Source organism: Zingiber officinale, chromosome 1B, assembly GCF_018446385.1.
Source record: "Zingiber officinale cultivar Zhangliang chromosome 1B, Zo_v1.1, whole genome shotgun sequence".
Classification (NCBI taxonomy): domain Eukaryota; kingdom Viridiplantae; phylum Streptophyta; class Magnoliopsida; order Zingiberales; family Zingiberaceae; genus Zingiber; species Zingiber officinale.
The window spans coordinates 44,292,607-44,313,782 of record NC_055986.1 but is presented as its reverse complement, the minus strand read 5'-3'; the positions used below and the strand labels follow the sequence as shown (position 1 = coordinate 44,313,782).

The following is a 21,176-nucleotide window of genomic DNA, read 5'->3' as shown; positions in this document are numbered from 1 at the left end:
TTTAATTTAACTTAGTAATAGGGGCGAAAGGTGTGTGATTGCTTGAAAGGTGCGATCATGTTATTGTCTTTCATTCTCTCCTTATTGACTATCCATTTTTATACTCTTATATATCTTGAATTAAAAAATTAAGGGGCAGCCGCACCCATCTACCCCACCTTGGCTCCATCTCTTGTGATAAAAAATAATTCATTCATCTCTAGCGTTTCTGTCAATCCGTCCCTAGATCAACATGAAAAAAATAAATCATAAATATCTCTTATATTAAATTAATGGGCGGCCGCAACCATCTGCCCCCACCTGGGCTCCATCTCTGATATGAGAGGAGCATGCTTATATTCATTTAATAGCATCTAACTCATTAAGGTTAGTAAACAAAGATAGTGAACTTTCTTTAAAATGTTTATAAATAATATTCACAAACAATCAAACTTATATATAAATAAAGAAGTTTGCCCGAATACATAATATTAAGCTCATTAATCATCCAAATAAGATTTAAATTATAAGAGTTCTACTCACTCGAATTAAAAACTCTATAATATTTAAATGAATCAAAGTTAAATCAAACTCAAACTAAATCTAAATTTCAAAAACAAATAAGTTGTTTGATTATTATTAATATTATTTTAGTAATCTAAGTATCTAGCTATTTGAACTGATTAATCATAGAGATGAATGATCCGACCATAAAAGTTTTCCATCGACCACAAGATAAATCTAGAAAATACAAATGAGTCTTGCGAATGTCCCAACATCACGAATATTTCGAACATCACAAGCGTATGAGGTACCCAACGTGAGTTTCAAACCTTTGTTACATGAGAGTTCGTCTTATCTCTTATCATCATATCGTATTGTTCCCCGAGGGACTGTTTGGTTCATTTTAAACTTACTTAGTTTGGCTCAATTACTTTATCAAATATGATTAAACAATACGACAACAACCAACAACAATCAATCCTTATCTTACAAAATGGGGTCGGCTATATGGATCTTTTTACGTCATTGGGCTCTATCCCCTATAATATCATTATTTATACTTAAATAAATTTTATTATTGTTACTAATCAAGTCTTTTTTTTTGTCTTCCTCTTTCTCGTTTAATGTGTGTGTTTGTTATAGTTTCATATCGCCTAACTGAAGCATTTATTAGTCGTCTAAGTATATGTCTGTATCATTTTAAATATGTCTCTCGGAGTTTTCCTTCTATATATGTAACTCTAACTTTCTTTCTAATACTCTAATTTATTATTCTATCCATTCTCGTATGTCCACATATTCACCTTAACATCCTCATCTCTGCAACTCTCATCTTCTGCTCAGATGCTTGAGTTATAGCTCAACGTTCAGCTTCATATAATATAACAGGTCTAACTGTGACTTTGCAGAACTTTTCTTTAAGTTTTAAAAATACTTTATAATCATATAAAACATCTGACGCTCTCCTTCATTTCAACTCTCTTATTTGTATTTTATGTAAGACATCTCTCTCAATTCCTCTATCATTTTATAAAAATGATTCTTAATATTTAAAACTCTCAGTTCCAGATAACTCGTCATCTCCTATCATAACAATTGTCTCATTATGTCTAATATTACTAAACTTAAATTCTATATATTCTATTTTTATTCTACTAAGCCTAAAATCTTTCCTTTACAGTATTTTCTACCAAGATTCCAGTTTAGTATTTACTCTTTCACATATTTTATCTACTAAAATAATATCATCTACAAATAATATACACAACGGCATTGTATCTTGAATGTATGCAGTAAGTTTACCCATAAGTAGTGTAAAAAAGATAAGCACTTAGAGTTGATCCTTGATATAACCTTATCTTTATTGGAAATGCTTCAGTTACTCCACCTGAAGTCTTCACTCTGGTTGTTATATCCTCATACATATTCTTAATTAGTTCAATATATGTTACGCTAACGCCCCTCTTTTCTAAAATTCTTCATATAATTTCTTTTGTGACTCTATCATAAGCTTTTCTAAGTTAGTGAATATCATGTGTAGATCTTATTTTTGCTCTTGATATTTTTCAATTAGTTGTCTAAGAAGATGTATAGTTTCTATTGTCGACCTTCCAAGCATGAACCCAAATTGATTTTCAATTACTGTTGTCTCATTCCTTAATTTTTTTTCTATTACTCTTTTCTAAAGTTTCATGATATGACTCATTAGTTTAATATCATTATAATTTATATAATTTTGTATGTCCCCCTTATTTTTATATAAGAGAACTAGAATACTTACCCTTCGTTGATAGACATTTTTTTTGTTTTCAATATAATATTAAATAATTTTATAAATTATTCAATACCTTATTTTCTCAGTACTTCTATACCTCTATCAAAATATCATATGGTCTAATGGCTTTTTTATAGTGCATCCCATTTAAAGCTTGTTCTACTTCTGAAATTTGAATTCTACGATAAAAAATTAAATTTCTATACTCATTTGACCTACTTATATTATTTAAGTTAAATTGATTACCTAAACCTTCATTAAAAAGTTGACGAAAATATTTTTTTCACTGCTCTTTTATTTCTCCATCATTTTCCAGTACCATATTGTATTCATGTTTAATACATTTTATTTGAATAAGATCTCTTGTCTTTCTTTCTATCACTTTAGCTATTATATAAATGTCTTTTCCATTTTTTATTATCCAATTTTGATATAATCATTCAAAAGTTTTATTTTTTGCTTCATTCAATATTTTCTTAGCCTCTTTCTTATCTATTGTATATTTTTTTTAAGTTTTTCTCGTTTTTACAAATATATAATTCTTTATAAGTAGTTAGTTTTTTCTTTTCACCTTCTCTTGTACTTTCTCATTTGACCATTAAGATTTCTTATTTGGTGGTGCATGTTCCTTTCACTCATCGAGTACACTCTTAACTACTATTTTCATCTTTGATACCATCTTATCCTATGTGATATTAAAGTCACCATATATTTCACCTAATGCTTGTGCTCGTAGATTCTCCTTAAATGTATTTTACTTCCTATCTTTTAACTTCCACCACTTAATTTTAGGAGTCGTATATATTTTTTTCTATTGATATTATATTTGAGATGTATATCCAATACTACTAACCTATGTTGGATAGTTAAGCTTTCGCTATGGATGACCTTGCAATCTTTATAAATATTTCTATCCCTCTTTTTAATCATAAAAAAGTAAATTTATGATTTATTATTCTCACTTTTAAACATGACCTAGTGTTCTCTATTTTTTTAAAAAAAATATATTAGCTAATATAACGTCATATGCTATCGCAAAATCTATTATAGTTTTCTCTTTTTCATTTCTCGTTCTAAATATGTAGCCTCCATATACCCTCTCATATTCTTTATTTTTCACTTTGACATGCCTATTTAGATCACCTCCTATTAAAATCATTTCATTTGATAGAATATTTTGTAATATTTTATCTAGGTCATTCCAAAATCTTGATTCGGTAGCTTCATCAAATCATACTTGCAGTGTATATATATTAATTACATTCATAGTTTCTTTCACCACTATTATCCTAAAGGTTATAATTCTATCCTCTTTTCTATTAACTCATGCAACTTTATTTTTTAACGAACTATCTACAACAATACTCACTTTATTTCTTATTTTATCTTTCCTATATATCATAACATAAAATCTAAGTTCTCTATTATTTTTACCTTCTCACCTACTCATTTCGTCTCTTGTACATATAAAATACAAATTCTTCTCCTAATCAACGCATCTACTACCTCTATTAATTTACTAGTGAGGGTTTTTATGTTCTATATTCTAAATCTTTAACTATTAGTTTTTCTATAATATCTATTCTTATCCAACTTATGGTGTGAGAACTCTTATCTATTTAACACTACAACCAAGTTCTTATGGAGATGTAGCTGTTCTTATCGATACATTACAGTCAGATCCTATAACAAGAACTCTTACATATTTAGCACTACACCAGAGTTCTGAAAATGTAACAGTCCTTACCGAGATGTTACAGTCGGACCTTGCAATGCGTTCCTTTTGGAGAATGACCTACCATTAGCATATTAATTTAATAGATTCATTCATTGAACATTTGTCATAGTTTAAAGTTGGCTGACAACCTAACGTAACTCTCCTCCTTTATCCAGTTTTGAAACCGGCCATGACTAGTTCATGAGTTAAGTTTGAACAGTATAGAATTTAATTCAATTTAACTTGTTTATATCCCTATATAAAGTTATTATCGTTCTTAAATAATTTAACAAGCTAGCGTGAAGAAATTTTTGTATTCCTTAAATAGTAGAGACACATAAAAAAAAAAATATAACAAACACAATTTAGCGTGATTTAGCATGATTTAGTATAAAGATACATCCACAAAGAAGACTCAAATCTATAAAATATAAAAATACTATAAAATTAGACAAGTCATGCCCATAACTTGCTCAAAAGATCCATCTATCCTTCCTAGCCCTCATTCAATATTGATGAACAAAAGTTGAAAATGCCACCTTCAATATTTTTAAAATATTGAAAATCCTCTGTCAAAAGAAAACTTTTAAAACATCAAAAACTCTTTGTCAAATAAAACATTCTTTTCTACAAATATGTTAGTATTCATAGCCTCCAATCACATCCTATAGTATCTCTAAGATTATGAAACGCTCCACTAGTGAAAAATTACATAGTTGTTGATGTACCTGGTAAACCCATATTAGGTGGTCCCCCTATCTTAGCCTTGTGCGCCGACCGACATCTTCCATATCAATAGGGTCCCACCAAGTCTTGATCTCTTCTACTTACACGACTGCAATGATCTCTAGACAACAAGGAATCCTGGCCGAGCAAGTTCTCTCTAATTTCAACCTCCAACAATTCTTGAAGTAAAATCAACCCCAGTGAAATTGCCTACCTGAAAAGTGAAATTAAATTAAGGACCAAACAACATCAGAAGTACGATCCAACGATTGTTGCCCCTAGTGAAATGGCCTACTTATGTGGATGGTCATCGGACAACACTTTACTCCTGCCTAGGGCTAGCATGGCGGTTTACATGGACCTTTCACCTAGCAACTATATAAGACTTTGTAAAAGTAATGAAGGTATGATTTTCTGTAAGATCTAATTGCATGTTAGAAGGGGTGAAGTTTATAATTTTACGAGGTGATAGATAACAATTCTAAATAGAACACAAAGTATGCAACAACAAAATAAAATAACTTAGTTAACCAAAATCAAACTTAATTAACTAAACGAGATATGCAATTTAAAGAATACTTGAGAAAGTTAATGTGTAAATTCGATAAGTAATTTAGCGGGTCCCGGGGAAAGATTTATTATACCCAGTTTTATCCTATTTTTTAGGGAAGATTATTTTCAGGATTCGAACCCGTGACCTTTTAGTCATAAAACAATAACTTTACTATTACGCCAAGGCTCTCTTTCAAATCCAAACAAATAAAGAATCCAAAATATACAAAACTTGATAATGCTATGTATTACTTTCCTATCTTCCATGCTTCAATAAGTTTAATTTTGACTAAACTCATTTTTAGCATGCTTGTTATTTCACATATCAACCAAAAATATTTACCCACTCCAAAAAAAAAAAAAGAAATTATTTATATCTAATTCGAATGAAAAATCTTTTTAAAAAAACTCATACAAATGTTGTCCTCCCTCATCTTCCACAACCACAAATTAAAGCTCTTGCTTTGGCAGTGTGGCAACTGACACCATGATCTCATTATCACCACCACCACTTCCACCACCACCAGCATCACCACCTACAACAAAACACTAGCTAGCTAGGAGGGTCATATGCTTTGAAAATCCAACTATAAATGCCTTAGTCAAAGTCACCACAATTTTGCCCCCTCACACTTTTCTTGTGTTTCATAAGAAAAGGGCAATCCTCCAAATGCTTGGAGGTGAAAAAGCATATGCCCACATGTTGTTTTGAGTGGTAAGGACATGTTTGACGTGTTGTATGTTCCTAAGATTATAAGTGTCTTGCACCTCACATTTTAAAGTAGCATCTATTCCTTTTGCTTGAAACCAAAGATTTTAAAGAGAAACTAAAACATTTATTATTAGTGCGGGCAATATCATAAAATCTAAATCGTACTTAGTATAGAAAATAATTTCACTATGATTAGAAAATAATAAAAAGTATTAAATATTTGAAATATATATTTTTCAAAAATATATATATATGACCATACAAATTTACAAGTTATGGTTCTATATATAATCTCTATTGGACTCGCGTTATGGTTCTTTTGGGTGCCATGATGTCATTTGGTGCCTTCTATTTGTCTTCCTCCAACCACTTTTGGATTCCTCAATTAGAGCAATGAAGGATGAGATAGTAAAGACCTACACAAGTCAAATGCTTTAGTTTTGCTTACTACAAGTGAGGGAAGGATGATGTGGGTTCATATATGGAGATTTATTAAGTAGAATTAGAAAGTTTAATCCATTAAAATGCTATTATATGTGATCTTTATTTTGTTTTATTTTTATGTAAATACATTGAGATGTTAACAAAATAAATGAGTTTAGGCTAAATTTGTTTAATAGAGGCACATTTGTATGTGTGTTTGAGTGAGTGTGTGTGAATGCGCACCTATGTCGTTATATATATATATATATATCTTATATATCTTACGACAAACAAACAAAAAAAAAGCATATTTCCTAAGAAAACCAAACAAGATAAAACTAGGTTTTATGTTAATTTAGTGCCTTTACAAGATCTAATGCACTAATAAGTTTGGTTGCTGAGCTCAACCATTGAATTCTTTTGTTATTTCTTTAATAATACATCTTTATCAACATTTGTATAATGGATAATTTAATTAATGGCCGACCAATAGTACTTACCATCACATTTGTTTAATAATACATGGTTTATTAAATCGATGGGTGCATTTTTTTTATTATTATATTTTTTATGTATGTTGAATTTGATGAGATCTCAGTGAAGTATTTTGGAGCCTAAAAGATGACATAGATACGGATAAAGATTGTGATAGATCTAGCCATCCTAAGTGTAGTTTTTGATGTTGAAAAATGTCAACAAATGAATAAGAATAATAGATGCTTTTATGAATATTATTTTATTTTTTAAAAAAATATATAATATTAAATTTGAAAAAGAAATATTTAAAGTTGGTTAAGTATTTATATATTAACTGTAAACTTTTAATTTGTTTTCTTAATCTGCATATTGTAGAGAGGATATAAAGTGAAAAGGGGACATAGTTAGAAGAAGAGACATAGATGGTGAAAGGATAGGGAAGAAAGGCTCTCAATTGGTAGAGAGGACAAAGAGTCTTAGAGCGAGGAAAATAATGAACTCCACTTCCATGGATGAGTTGAATGAATTGAGAGACATCCATGATGAGATCCACAAACAACACTTGCTCTCTTCTCAACCTTCAATTTCACTTAGTGGTAGTGTTGTTGCTGTCCAACATTCCCTTTCTTTTGACTTGGAGCAAGTCCAACAACAAGTGGGAAGACTTTTGATTTTAGAGTTTCTTTTTGAAAGAAAAACATGATTTTTTTTTTCACAAGTTGGAATGGAGTTGACTTAGGGCTGGAAATTGGCATCCATTGGGGGAGTAGATATAATCAATTTAAGATTTACTTTGCGGACTTAGTCATCAAATCTTTGAATGGAGAGCTTCATGGATTTTTTTAAGCCCACTATGAACGTGTCTTGAATTAAAAAATGAAGTGAAACCCTAAATTCCAAGGCGTTTATGATTCTTTCATATTGTTAGTTAAACACTAATAAGCTTGTGGCTGAAAAATATCTTGATGACTTTTTCAATCACAAAATTAGGGAATAATAGTATGAATGGACTATGGAGAACACTATAAATATAATGATAGTCACATATTATCAATTTGTTAAAAAAAAAAAAGTCAAGAATATATTTATAAGAGAATCATACATGTATATTGCTATTTTCATCACTAAATAATACTTTTAAAGGTATATAATAAATACTTTTAACAATCCATTCATATCCCTACCTTTTCATTATTATTATAACCATTAAAAAAACTGAGATATTTTGACCTAAATAGCTACATGAGTTTTATTAATAGTTAAAATAACAATATGAGATCGTTATTATGTCACATGAGTTCATCTATGCTCATTTTTTTTTTTTTTTTTGATCCAGAAAACACTAGCTTTTTTAATTATTAAAATGCCATCATCATTGTAATGCATCTACCGTTGAGAAAATCATTAAAGTATTTTAACTAAAAAAATACTTTAATAAATTAAAATAACAAAATGAATCATGCTCTCAGCAATCAATTTGTATCCTTGCAAATAGATGCATGAATATATGGCATCATATTTTATATGACTAGTTTGCAACGTGTCTATGATCTCTGAATATTCAGCACACATCCAAATGTCTGCTTAAGTAAATGTTTCGATGCAACACTAAACGAAAGTGAGTATAGGTCTTTCCATTTGTTACTAGTGCAAAACTCAAAACAAGAACATGTGAAACAATGGACCAAAGACAGTAATATATATTTTGGAAGCATTGTTGAAGAATGACTCTGCATTGCGGACAAGTATGTTGCTATACATTTCTTGATATCTCAGTAATCACCATCGTCACCATTACCAACACAAAGTTCATCCATCCCCTCCATTCAGAATCAATATTATTTAGTAAAGCTAATCGATAGGTAATATATTGCTTTGTTCTGGTTTTACCTGTAGTTTTTTCTTGTCTCATTCTTTTGTTTATTGACAGGTAGAGAAGCGAGAACGCTGACCAAGCGCATCGAGCAGATTGCAGCCAATTTCTAACAATTTCCCTGCATTAATTGACAAAAGCAAGGTTTAGCAATACAAGCCAGATTTATACTTGCACCGACATATAGTCTATTATTTTCGTCAATACCAATCTATATAGACTTTTAAGAATATATTATGACCGGACAAGCAAGCTAACGTTTTCTGAGGGAATGGTTAAGATGTTAGTGTCAGAACTAGCTAATTGCTGGGATTTGAAATGGCACCAAGAAAATAATTCTAGCTCTTGAAGGTGACCATTCACCTAATAGTGATGTAGAGATTTAAAAGACTGTTGAAGAATAATTTGTTAAGATTGAAGTAGGGTGGAGCCAAATTCATGTCAAAATCTTTATTAATAAGGCAAGCACATCGTTCTAATAGATAAATACAATGGAACGATATACTTGCCAAATTGGCTTGGAACATTTTATCTTCAAGCCTATTCACAACCATCAGAGATAGCTTTATACCATGTTAAATTAGGGTAAACTCCATTCAATCCAAAAATGATTCAGTTGAGAGAGACATTTTTTTAATATATAGACATAATAGACAATCGTGTTTGTCTATGCCATAGTTTGGAATCTCAAACATATCAATTTGCATGATTGATACGCACTCCAGTAAATTGCTGAAATCCGATATTGATTAGCAATATAATCTCACCTTAGTTGCCTATGTCGATGGTGCTAATGCTCAGCATGTGTTGGCATATTATGAAATGCAGCAAGATGAAGTCAAGTAAAGTTTATTATTTTTGTATCTTCTCTAAAATTCTAATTCTATAGTTTTTTATCAATAAGTAAATTAAATGTATAAGCGTATAACCTCTACAAATTCTTCTCAACATGAAGTGAAGTATAAATAAATAAAATTATTTTTAATTCAATTAATAAAAATTAAATGAGAACTCATTTTTACATGCTTTACTATCTAGTGACATGAAAAAACTTAAGTAAAAGTATTAAATGCATAAAACACATTAATCCAACGCAGCTTCTATGCATGCTAAAGTGTTTTCAGCATCAACACAACATGGTAAAGAACATGTATCATTCCAATCAAGAACTAGACTCCAATGTGAAATGATCCTTAAACTTTGCCCCTAAATATATAGTTGTCTTTCTTCTCTTTTTCTTTTTCGTCTCCTTTTCTTTACTTGTAATTCATTGCCAATGTCACACATCAACACTATCACATTAATGTATCAAAACTGTATTGTTCTGCTCAAAAATCAAACTCTGATATGGTTAGAAATTTCAAGCTTTGGTCTATACTCTATATGGGACTAACACACAAGGAGAATATTAGCTTCAAAAACAATTGAAGACGTCTAAAGCTAACATTATACTCTCAACTTTGACACCCTTTAACCACAAATCTCTACACAAATGAACAAACTATCGGGTCATAATGAAAACATGAATTATAGTATAGATGAAACATCTACACCTACTTTAACTTTATCGCCACCAAGTCAGTGGTAGATTATGAACAGCAGTGTAAGAGTAACAAGGCATCTAATGGGGATATTATGCTAAGGATTTATAGTCATGGTTCATGTATTTGAAAACAGAAAGTGAAACAAAAATAAAAATAATTTTTTTTTGGTGAAATTATTGTTATTTTTTAGATATGAATGAATGCTCAGGATTTTAATGTACTTCGTTTCGTCCTATCATAAGCTGAGTCTCACGAATGCGACAAGTATTGCTTCTTATGTTTGTCAAATACTAATTTTACCAAATTTATATCCTTGCAAACGACGTCCAAGAATTATTTTTTCTAAACAAGCACAAGTGCACAAGAAATAACATGAAGAAGAAAATAGTAATGGTAATCAAAGAGACAAAACAATTGAGAAAGTTACCTCTTCTAAGTTTGGCTTTGAGCTTGGCCTTCGACTTGACCTGAGCGATTTCAGCCTTCCGAGCAGCGGGAGAAACAGGAACCGTCGGCACGTCCTCATCGGATGGGAAGAGCACGGCATCGATACCCTGTACACAGATACGGCCATCGGTGTAGATGTCAGGGTCGAACAGATAAGCGGAACCCTCGCCGGTGCCAAATTTGACGGAGCCGTCCGCCTCCCTTGCTACCACCTTGTGCGGCAGCCGCAGCGTGTCATATCGCACCTTCCCAAATCGCCGGACTGCGTTATACATGCTCTCCTCTGTTTGGTACTCCGGGATGAGGTGGTAATACATGATGGCCTCCGGCGCCCCGGGCTCGCTGAGCTGGTCCGCCGTCAACCGCGACATGGCGTCATCGCTAGGAGCCAACACCGTCAACACGTATCCCTCCGACACAAGCCGCCCCATCTCCGTCGCCAACGACGTCAAGTTCACCAGAATGTCAGCGAACTCGTTGTAGCCGCCGTATAGGAGAAGGGTCTGGATGAAGTCCTTAACCTGGCTCTCGCCGTCGAACCAATGCTTGCCGGAACCCGGCCCGGGGGCTGGTGCCGGCGCTAGCGACGGCCCCGGGGCTAAGGCATCGTAAATAGGGAGCACGGGAGGGGCGCCGGGAGGAACGGGGGGAGCTGGCTTCTTGAGGCGGTGCGTGCGGGGATCCACCTCCGGGGCGCCGGTGGGAAGAACCGCGGAGATGGCAGCGAGACTACGCCGGCGGTTGAAGTCTTCCTGCACAGATCTGGGCACAAGCAACCGCTCGATCCCGTGGATGACGCCGTCGGGGCGGACCACCGCGTCAGGAGTAACTACGGCAGCAAGACCCACCTTGTGTCCGTCGGCAAGGTGAATGCGGTAACCAGCGAGAGTGGGGTGGTGGATCGAGCTGGGCCAGACGTCGGAGGCAGTGATGCGGAGGGGGAGGACATGGAAGAGGAGAAGAGTCTGGAGGGAACGGAGGTTACGGGGCTCGAGCAGGAAGTTCTTGAAGTCGGGGTCGAGGTCGCGCTCGAGGGCTTCATTTCGAGGGGCGAAGATGGTGATGTTGTGGCGAGCGACGGCGGCCTCGAGGGAGGGGAGGAGTAGGGCCTTCTCCACGAGCTCAGCGAGGGCGGTATAGTGGGAGTCGAGGAGGGCTACGAGCACCGAGTTGGAGTTGATCTGTACACCGCCAGGTGACGAAGCTCCCGCCGCGGGCAATGTGGCGGCGGAACCTTCGGATACCGGCTGCAACGCGGACGAGGAAACGATGACGAGGAAGAAGAGGAGCGTGGCAGCGCCTCCCATCAAAGGGGCGACCATGGCGAAGCCGAGGAAGAAGGAGACTTCCTCTTCTTCTTCTTCTTCTTCTTGTATCAATGTGTTCGTTGTGTTTGCTGCTTCTCAAGGAGACGGCGGAGGTGAGAGGGAAAGGCCGCTTCCTGTTCTCCTTGCATTGAAGGCAAAGCATCACGTGGTGCACTCGTGACTAGAGTTCGTGTCTTTTCCTGATGCAGATCTGCGCTGCACAGAGTATCATGAAAAGTCCAAACCACCCTCAACATTTTCGCTACATCAAATACAGAGTGAGGAGAGAATGGTAATTACACTTCAAGAGGGAAACGACTCGTAAACGATAGCAGGAAGGGAAGATGAGCTGTCGTCGTAGCTTCTGCGTTGGGCGACCCTTTTTTAAAATTTTTGTTTTCCATTTTCAGCCCGCTTTTAAACTAAATATAAAAATACCCTAACAATTTAAAAAATTAAATTTAAAATTATTTAACAAAATTAGCTAAAAACAATGTTTTTTTTGAAAGAAAATGCAGCTCATTAATGATACAATTGCTGATTTTTTTTTTTAATTATGGTGGAAAAAGTGGGTGTGTGGGTGTCGGTGACTGTGGCCTTCCCAGTCAGTTCTAATGGGAGAGGTTTTATTTTGTCTTGTATTCCATTGTTGATTGACCATATAATGATACTATATGATTAATATGCTTCCGCTTTCTGTTATTTTTAAATCAATTTGGGCTTTTTGTCAAAATCAGTTAGCCTGTCCAGATATAAACAGGCTGACGTGGAGATGACTCGTGAGTTTCGTCGTGTCGCGATTTTACAATAGGCTACGACCGCCCCAGATAACCGGCCTCGAAGTGCTCAATCACATCCCTGACTTGGCTTGGGCTCGGGTTTTGACCCAAGTGGCTCGGCCTACGTAATAAATAAGTAAAAAATTAAAATATATTAATTGAATTTTAATATAAAAGTTTTAAATAATAAATAGATATTAAATGTGTTTCAAATAATCTGTAGCTAATTAAATTTTTAGCAATTTTAAAAACTTATCAAATTAAGTCACTTTGTTTTTGTATTATTCCAGGTCTGATAATGCCTAGCTGTTTGTTAAACCGAGTATGATTCATCGGTTGAGAATTTTGCGTGATCTGTATATATGGGTTTACTGAGCTTAACTGACTTGATTAGGGACATACTGTAGTGAGCTATACCTAGTTAAGTTTTGATTTTTGATTAGTTAAATCAACTTAACAATTTATTTAAAAAACGTACTCAACTTTACACATGCTCAAAAGTAGGACTATAAATGAACTAAGCGTTTATGAACAAGTTTGATGTTTGCCTTGGTAAGAGTTTGTTTATGTTCGTTCAATATACATTAGATTAATTAAACAAACAAGCTTGAACAGCTCGTTAAGATAAACAAATAAACTTGAACACATATGTATTCAACTTGTTAACATTCGTGAACAATGTTCATGAACAATGTTCACGAACAATATTTATTAATAAAATTCTTTTCAATATGCTAAATAAACAATAAAATAAAATAAAATAAATAAATTTAAATTATCAATCTTAATAATCAATCAAACAATTAAAAGTTTCAAATAATCAAACAAGCTTGAATTGAGAGCTTGATAACATTTAAACGAACCAAGCTTAAACCAAGCTCGAACCAAGCTCAAGCCAAGCTTGAACCAAGCTCAAGCCAAGCTTGAATTGAGAGTTTGATAACATTTAAACGAACCAAGCTCAAGCCAAGCTTCAAACAAGCTCAAGCTCATAAAAAATAAACCAAGCCAAGCTTGAACACTCATTTCAAAAGCTTGGTTCATTTTAAGCTCGGCTCGGCTCGGTTATCTTATCAAACAAGCTTGAACACCCCAAAGCTCGACTCGGCTCGGCTTGTTTACAACCCTACTCAAAAGGCGCACTTAATTTTACACATGCCGCTGGAAGTAAGGGTGAGCATTCGATTAATTCGGTTAATTCGATTAATTTGATATTAATCTTGTATAAATTCTTTTTATTGTTATTTTAAATAAATTTAGTTAATTCAGTGTTAACTAAAATAACTAATTCGGTTAATTCAATTTTAGTAAAACTTTGATTTGATTTGATTAGTCAACATTAAATCAATTTTCGATTAATTCAATTAATTTATAGATCGAATTAATCGAATGCTCAACCCTAACTGGAAGGTGCATCGACAAGACATTTGCTAGACTATCCAAGTATTGAAACCAACTATAATATATTATAATATTTTTTTTTAGTAAAATGAAACTGTAGGATATTTTTTCAAATTTTACTTCGTAGGTGCATAAGAAGGAAGATCATCTAAAATCCAATTAACTAATTAAAAAAAATGTATTCGACTTTAATATTTATTAAAGAGCACATTCATTTATCAAAATATTCTTTAACTTCGTGTAATATACGATAATTAAATAATAAGTATTATTTGAAAAATAATTTTATAGATTTTTTTTAGAATTTAAACAGACTTTGTATGAAAAATTTAAGAAGATGAATATATTAGCTAGGTTCGTGCCCTAGCTTCTTTATTGCCACCGTCGCCATCGCCCATCGTTGTCACCCTGTCGTTGCTGCCTCTCATCTTCTCCAGCCACCATGGCCAGACGCGACCACTGCATCCACTACCGCGGGCCTCTACTACCGTCGATGTTGGGCATGTTGGTACCCCAAGGTAGTTTTCATGTGATCAAACAAGTTATGTTAGATCTTGTTGTGTTTGACCCTATGTCTAAGTGTGCAGGACTTAGGAGCACAGGATGTCGAGCAAAAGACATAACTAGCGAGAAATATGGCACGGGAGAGAGTTGACGGGCTCAGTGCGTCCAAGGGACAAAGTGTTGCGGAAGAGTACACCGACGGACGAGAAGGGAGCGTGCGGTGTTTCCGAGGGACGAGAAGCCAGGAGCGGAAGATTGCTCGAGGAGCAAAAGACGTGAGAAAGTCAGCACGGGAGAGAGCCGACAGGCTCGGTGCGTCCAAGGGAAGAAAAACAGTGGAGGAGTACGCTGGCGGGCGAGAAGGAAGCACACGGCGATTCCAAGGGACGAGAAGTCGGAGCGGAAGCTTACTCGAGAAAACCGGAAGTTGGGTTCGGGTGAGTCCTATTCCGGATGGCCGAAATCACCCAAGCGAGCGGAGCCGGAACGGAAGACCCAGACCGAAGCAAGCGAAGCTTAAGCTAGAGGCCCTGAGAGAAAGTCAACGAAAGGTTAATTTTCACCTTCGGAGAGCCCAGAACCATTCTGAGCGCCCGGAGCAATCCAGGGCACCCAGAACCATTCCGAGCGCCCGGAGCAGTCCGGGGTACCCGGAACCCTTTCGAGCGCTCGAAATCCAAAACTTAGCCAAATTCGACATGACGCATACCGTTGTATCGAGGATAAAATATTATCCCATTCCAGATGCCTGGAATCCTTTCAAGCGCCTCAAGTAGGGTTATATAAGCAGTCATGCTCCCAGAAGCTAACAACAACCAGAAATATCCAAACAACACTTGTGTGCTTTTACTTTTCTATTTAGCTTCGTCTTTCTGTGTGTTCATTGCTGTATAAAGAGGCTTTTCCGCCTAAAAGAGATTTTTAGTGTGCTTTAACTTCCTTGGATTAACAACCTCCCCGGTTGTAACCAAGTAAATTCTTAAATGCCTCTTTTCTTTTAGTTTCTTTATTATTCTTTTATGCAAGTGTTTATTTTAATTAAGTTATAAGTCCGAGAAAGGTTCGTTTTGTTTGATTTGTGCATGGGTTATTCACCCCCCTCTAGCCGACCGAACAAGTGGTATCAGAGTCAGGTTGCTTCAGGAGGACTAACTGTTGATCGAAGCAAAGACGATGGTCGGAGCTAGCATCTACCCACCAGTATTTGAGGGAGTGTTCACGTTTTAGAAGCGACGAATGGAGGTATTTCTTAAAATATATTTTAATATTTTATTAATAATGAAATATGGTTATGAAGCACCAAAGAATACAAACAGAGAAGAAATTGAAAAATACCTCTGGACCAAAAAACAGCGCCACAACTTTACGTCAAATGGTAAAACTGAATATCATCTAATAAGCATACTACTGGTGGAGGATCTCGACAGAATTGGCAACTACTAGAGATGTAAACGAGCCGAATCGAGCTGAATAGTATTAGGCTCGAGCTCGTCTCATTTAAGTTATATTCGGGCTCGAGCTCGGCTCGAGCTCAAATTGAGCTTTTATCACAAGGCTAGAGCTTGGCTCGTTTTAGAATTATCAAGCTCGCGAACAGTTCGAGCTCGGCTCGTTATTAGCTCGATTATCAAAGTTAACGAGCCTAACTCGTTAAGCGAGCTCGAGCTCGTTTTCGGGCTCATTTAGAGCTCATTTTTGGCTCATTTTAGAGCTCGTTTTTGGCTCATTTTAAGGCTCGTTTTAGAGCTCATTTTTTGGCTCGTTTTAGAGCTCGTTTTAAGGCTCGTTTTTTTTGGCTCGCGAGCCTATAAACGAACATGTTCGCGAGCTCACGAGCCGAATATCCTTAAGCTCGAGCTCTGCTCGATAAAATAAACGAACGAACTTGAACGAGTTTTTTACCAAATCAAGCTCCGAATAGCTCGCGAATCATTTGGTTCATTTACATCCCTAGCAGCTACCAAAGTGCGAAAGAACTTTGAGAAAAGTTCTTGAAGCTCAACGAAGAACCAATTGAAGCCGAATCCAACTCCTCGATGGACACCGAGTCATCATCAGAAGAATCCGAGAATGAAGAAATTGTCGGGACAACCCTTATAGCCAAATTCCTTCCTGAGGGCATAGAAAGCTCATCCCAGATGAACATTTATGAAGGGGGAGAGTCTTCGGAGGAAAGTAGCTCTATAGGGGGAGCATTAGAAGTCGACAAGATAAGTCAGGTACGGTCTTTACCTCCTAACCAAATATTTAAACTTATAAAAATATTGTCGAAAGATACTTGCAAATTAGAAAATGAAAATAAAAAATTATTAATGGAGCAAATACAAACTTTAAAAGTTTCTGCATGTTCAAAATTCTCTGCTTCGAATTTTAGAAATTATAATAGACTAATTATAAAATTGGAATTTTAGAAAATTGTCAAGAAAGCATGTACCTAAAAAAATTTCTTGTTAATCCAGTAGGAAGAAATCTATTTTGGATTCTAAAAACATGCTTGTATTATTTTTTTTTTCAATTGAATTTCTTTAACTACAAAATTCTTTCTGAGTTTAATTATTGTTCGAAATTAATTTGTTCCTAATTTTTTTTTTGAGAAAGAGGAACTCAATAGTCATCTATAGAAAAATCTCATTTTTTTTACATTTGAATTTTGTTATTCAAAATTTTTTATTTCACAAGAGTTATCCTTGCTAATTAAGAAAAAATTTCTAAATTTTTTAAAGTTATTTATCTAAATATATTTTTGAAAAAAGGAATTTTTGAAATCATGAAAATGTATTTTCTTCTGCCAAAATACATGTTCTATTTATCAGAAAATATTTCAAAATTTTCAAAATTATCTTAAGGCTTTCACTTTCAATTTTTTTTGGAGTATTCTCTTAGACTTGTGTTTAAGATTCATAATTTTTTTCCCCAAGTCATTTTAACTTGATAAATTCAAATTTTTTTTTAAAAAGCTAAAAACTTTCTTACTTTTGAAAAATTACCCTTAGATTTTTTTTGGAACCCCATTTTTTATGTGATCAAAGGAGAAGAAGGGAAGATTAAGTCTAAGGGGAGGTAGCTTAACTTTTTTGGTACCCCATTTCAAATTTTTGCATTTAATTGTAAATTATTATCTTTACTTTATGATTGATTTACCCTAACTTAACTTGGGTTGCTCACATCAAAAAGGGAGAGATTGTTGGTACCCCAAGATAGTTTTGATGTGATCAAACAAGTTAGGTTATGTTCTATTGTGTTTAACCCTGTGTCTAAGTGTGCAGGAACTTAGGAGCACAGGATGTCAAGCAAAAGACGCAACTAGCGAGAAGGACGTCACGGGAGAGAGTCAACGGGCTCGGTGCATCTGAGAGACGAGGTGCTACGGAAGAGTACACCAGCGGACGAGAAGGGAGCGTGCGGTGTTTTTGAGGGACGAGAAGCCAGGAGCGGAAGATTGCTCGAGGAGCAAAAGACGTAGCTAGTGAGAAGGTCAGCACAGGAGAGAGCCGACAGGCTTGGTGCGTCCGAGAGACGAAAAGCTGTTGAAGAGTACGCTGGCGGACGAGAAGGAAGCACGCAGCGATTCGGAGAGACGAGAAGCCGAAGCGGAAGCTTGCTCGAGAAGGCTGGAAGTTGGATTCAGGTGAGCCCTATTTCAGATGGTCGAAATCACCCAGGTGAGCGGAGTCGGAGCGGAAGACCCGGACCGAAGCAAGCCGAGCTGAAGCTGGAGGCCCGGAGAGAAAGTCAACAAAAGGTTGACTTTCACCTTTGGGGCACTCAGAACCATTCTGGGCGCTCGGAGCAGTCCGAGGCACTCGGGACCCTTCCGGGCGCTTGGAACCCAAAACTTAGCCAAATTCGACGTGGCGCGTACTATTGCATTGTGGATAAAATATTATCTCATTCTAGGCACCCCGAACAGGGCTATATAAGCAGCCTTACTCCCAGAAGCTAACAACAACAAAAAATATCCAAATAGCACTTGTGCGCTTTTACTTTTCTGTTTAGCTTCATCTTTATGTATGTTCATTGCTATAAAGAGACTTCTCTGTCTGAAGGAGATTTTTAGTGTGCTTTAACTTCTTTGGATTAACAACCTCCCCGATTGTAACCAAGTAAATCCTCGGTGCCTCTTTTCTTTTAGTTTCTTTATTATTCTTTTATGCAAGTGTGTATTTTAATTAAGTTATAAGTCTGAGAAAGGTTCATTTGTTTGATTTATGTAGGAGCTATTCACCCCCCTCCCCCTCTAGCCAGCCGCCAAGGGTCCTAACAAGGCACACTGCCATGTAACCCATCGCCAACCACCATCTCCTATTCCCATCTCTAACAGAGTACCATCGTTGGATGATTCCCACTATCACCGTTGGTGATCAACCAATCGCCTGCAAACAACCACAGATCTGTTGCCCCTCTTCATCTTCACTGCCTCACATCGTGTGAGGCTAGTCCAACGATGTCACTGCCCCAGCCACCACAGTGGTACGACCTACCTCGGCTCTGAGCAGCCACGACAACCGCTGTGATCTACCTCTGCCTCATTAGGCGTCGCTTTGTCTGATCAGCCGCAGCTATCGACCCTCCATTGCCTATACTATTCCATTATACTGCTAGAAGAAGAAGTAGTAGGATAACAAATCTCCCTCCCTAAGTTCTGCTCATACAAATTCGTGAGATGTTCTTTGATTAGATTGAGAATGAATCTACTAATAATTTAAGAAGGATATTGATCAATTCATTGATAGTTTAAAACGCCAATCGATTGAGTTATCATGCTAATCGAATGAGCATAAGGCTAGTGGATCTATGTTGTTGATTAGGTTTGATTGATTTATATGGTAGTGGCTATGTATGTGAATTGGAAGAGGAAATGATCAGTGGATTGAGGCTAAAACTACTATTTGATTTGATTGTAGGTTGATTTAATTAGGATTTTCTTAATTGGAAAGAGATTGGGTTATAGGTTAACTAATTGGTCAAGGAAATAGGGATTAATTGAACTTAATTATTAATTATGGTTAATTAATAATCGTTCCATTAGGATTTTCCCTCATTAGTTTAGGATTTGGTTTAGCTATTTAATTCATATGAAATTAGCTAAATAACACATATCGATGCAGAATTTTGATTTTGAGACGACCATTTTGACGTGAGATTTATTCTCACATGAGCTACTTTTCAAGGCGGGTATTTCTTCCTTAACTTCTGTAGTTCATTGACCTTAGTGCATGGATATAGTTGATGGATTAAATCACTTTATCTTGACTTTGCTCATATTTTACTTGAGTTTGATACTTACATGCTTGATCTTAGAGATGATCTATTTATTATTTAGTCTCATCTTTGGATATTCATACTTTGTAGTGTACACATATGTATGGTGTATACTATAGCAGTTATCATGCTGATTATTCATATGTTGTAGCGTACACACGTGTATAGTGTATACTATAGGAGTTATCATGTTGATCATTTATATACATGTAGTGTGTACACGTGAATAGTGTGCACTATAGGAGTTATCTTATTTGACTACCTATACTTTGTAGTGTACACACAAGTGTAGTGTGATTATAGGTGTTACTTAGTTGACACTTGTTGGATTATTTCATACATATAGATATATGTGAGTGTTAGATTATGATTCTAGATGTACTTATGTTTACCATGCTAGGTATGATTGTTGACCATTGTATAGAGTTCATGAACTTCTGATGATATAGTTGGTTACTATGTAAATAACACTAAACTGTGTCGTTGTATTTATATCTTGTCAACTAAGTTTCCTACAAGTGGTTGATGATTATGCCCCTACTACAATATTGAGAGAGTTGATAGTGACCAGTATAACTTGTCAACTAAGTCTCCTACGAGTGATTGACGATTATGTCTCACTACGATATTGAGAGAGTTGATAGTGTAAGATACGAAAAATTCAATAATAAGTGTTATTGGAGAAATAATTTTATTAGATTTTTCAAAAAATTTTAGAAATTTTTCCGGATTTAATTGGAGTCGTATGATAAATTTAAGGGGATAAAGGTATTGGACTTGGAGGAAGCCCATTTGGAATTTTCAATTAAGATGGGAGTTGATTGCAATTATTAATATAAAGTTTAATTAATTAAACCTAAGTTAGCTTATTAAAAACCTAAGTTAGCTTATTAAAAACCTAAGTTCCTATTCCCGATCCCTCTTTCTCTTTGCCGATTCCCTTCTCCCTTCTACTCTCCACCGCCGTTCTCTTTTCCTCATCGCCGACGCCACCAGCCACCCTCTGCATGTGACTGGGCCGCCAATGTTGACACTGGCCATCAGTCCTCTTTCTTTCGATCTCCTTGCCAACACTACCACCCACGTTTTGTCGCCCTGGTTTGCCCGATGTCGTCGTTCAATTGGATCGCCGGTCGTCGCGTCATGGATTCATCGTCGACTAAGAGTCGTTGGGCTGCTCCACCCCCATATCTCC

General features: G+C 35.6%; 1 protein-coding gene across 1 annotated transcript; it reads right to left on the bottom strand.

Annotated features, from left to right (window-relative positions):
- Positions 1 to 8,581: 8,581 nt before the first annotated feature.
- Positions 8,582 to 12,199, bottom strand: LOC122056051 (fasciclin-like arabinogalactan protein 15). Its single transcript, XM_042617819.1, has 2 exons — positions 10,709 to 12,199; positions 8,582 to 8,858 (listed from the first exon to the last, which is right to left on the bottom strand). The coding sequence occupies exons 1-2, from the start codon at positions 12,048 to 12,050 to the stop codon at positions 8,785 to 8,787; spliced, it is 1,416 nt and encodes a 471-aa protein (XP_042473753.1). The 5' UTR covers positions 12,051 to 12,199; the 3' UTR covers positions 8,582 to 8,784.
- Between the last annotated feature and the right edge of the window lie 8,977 nt (positions 12,200 to 21,176).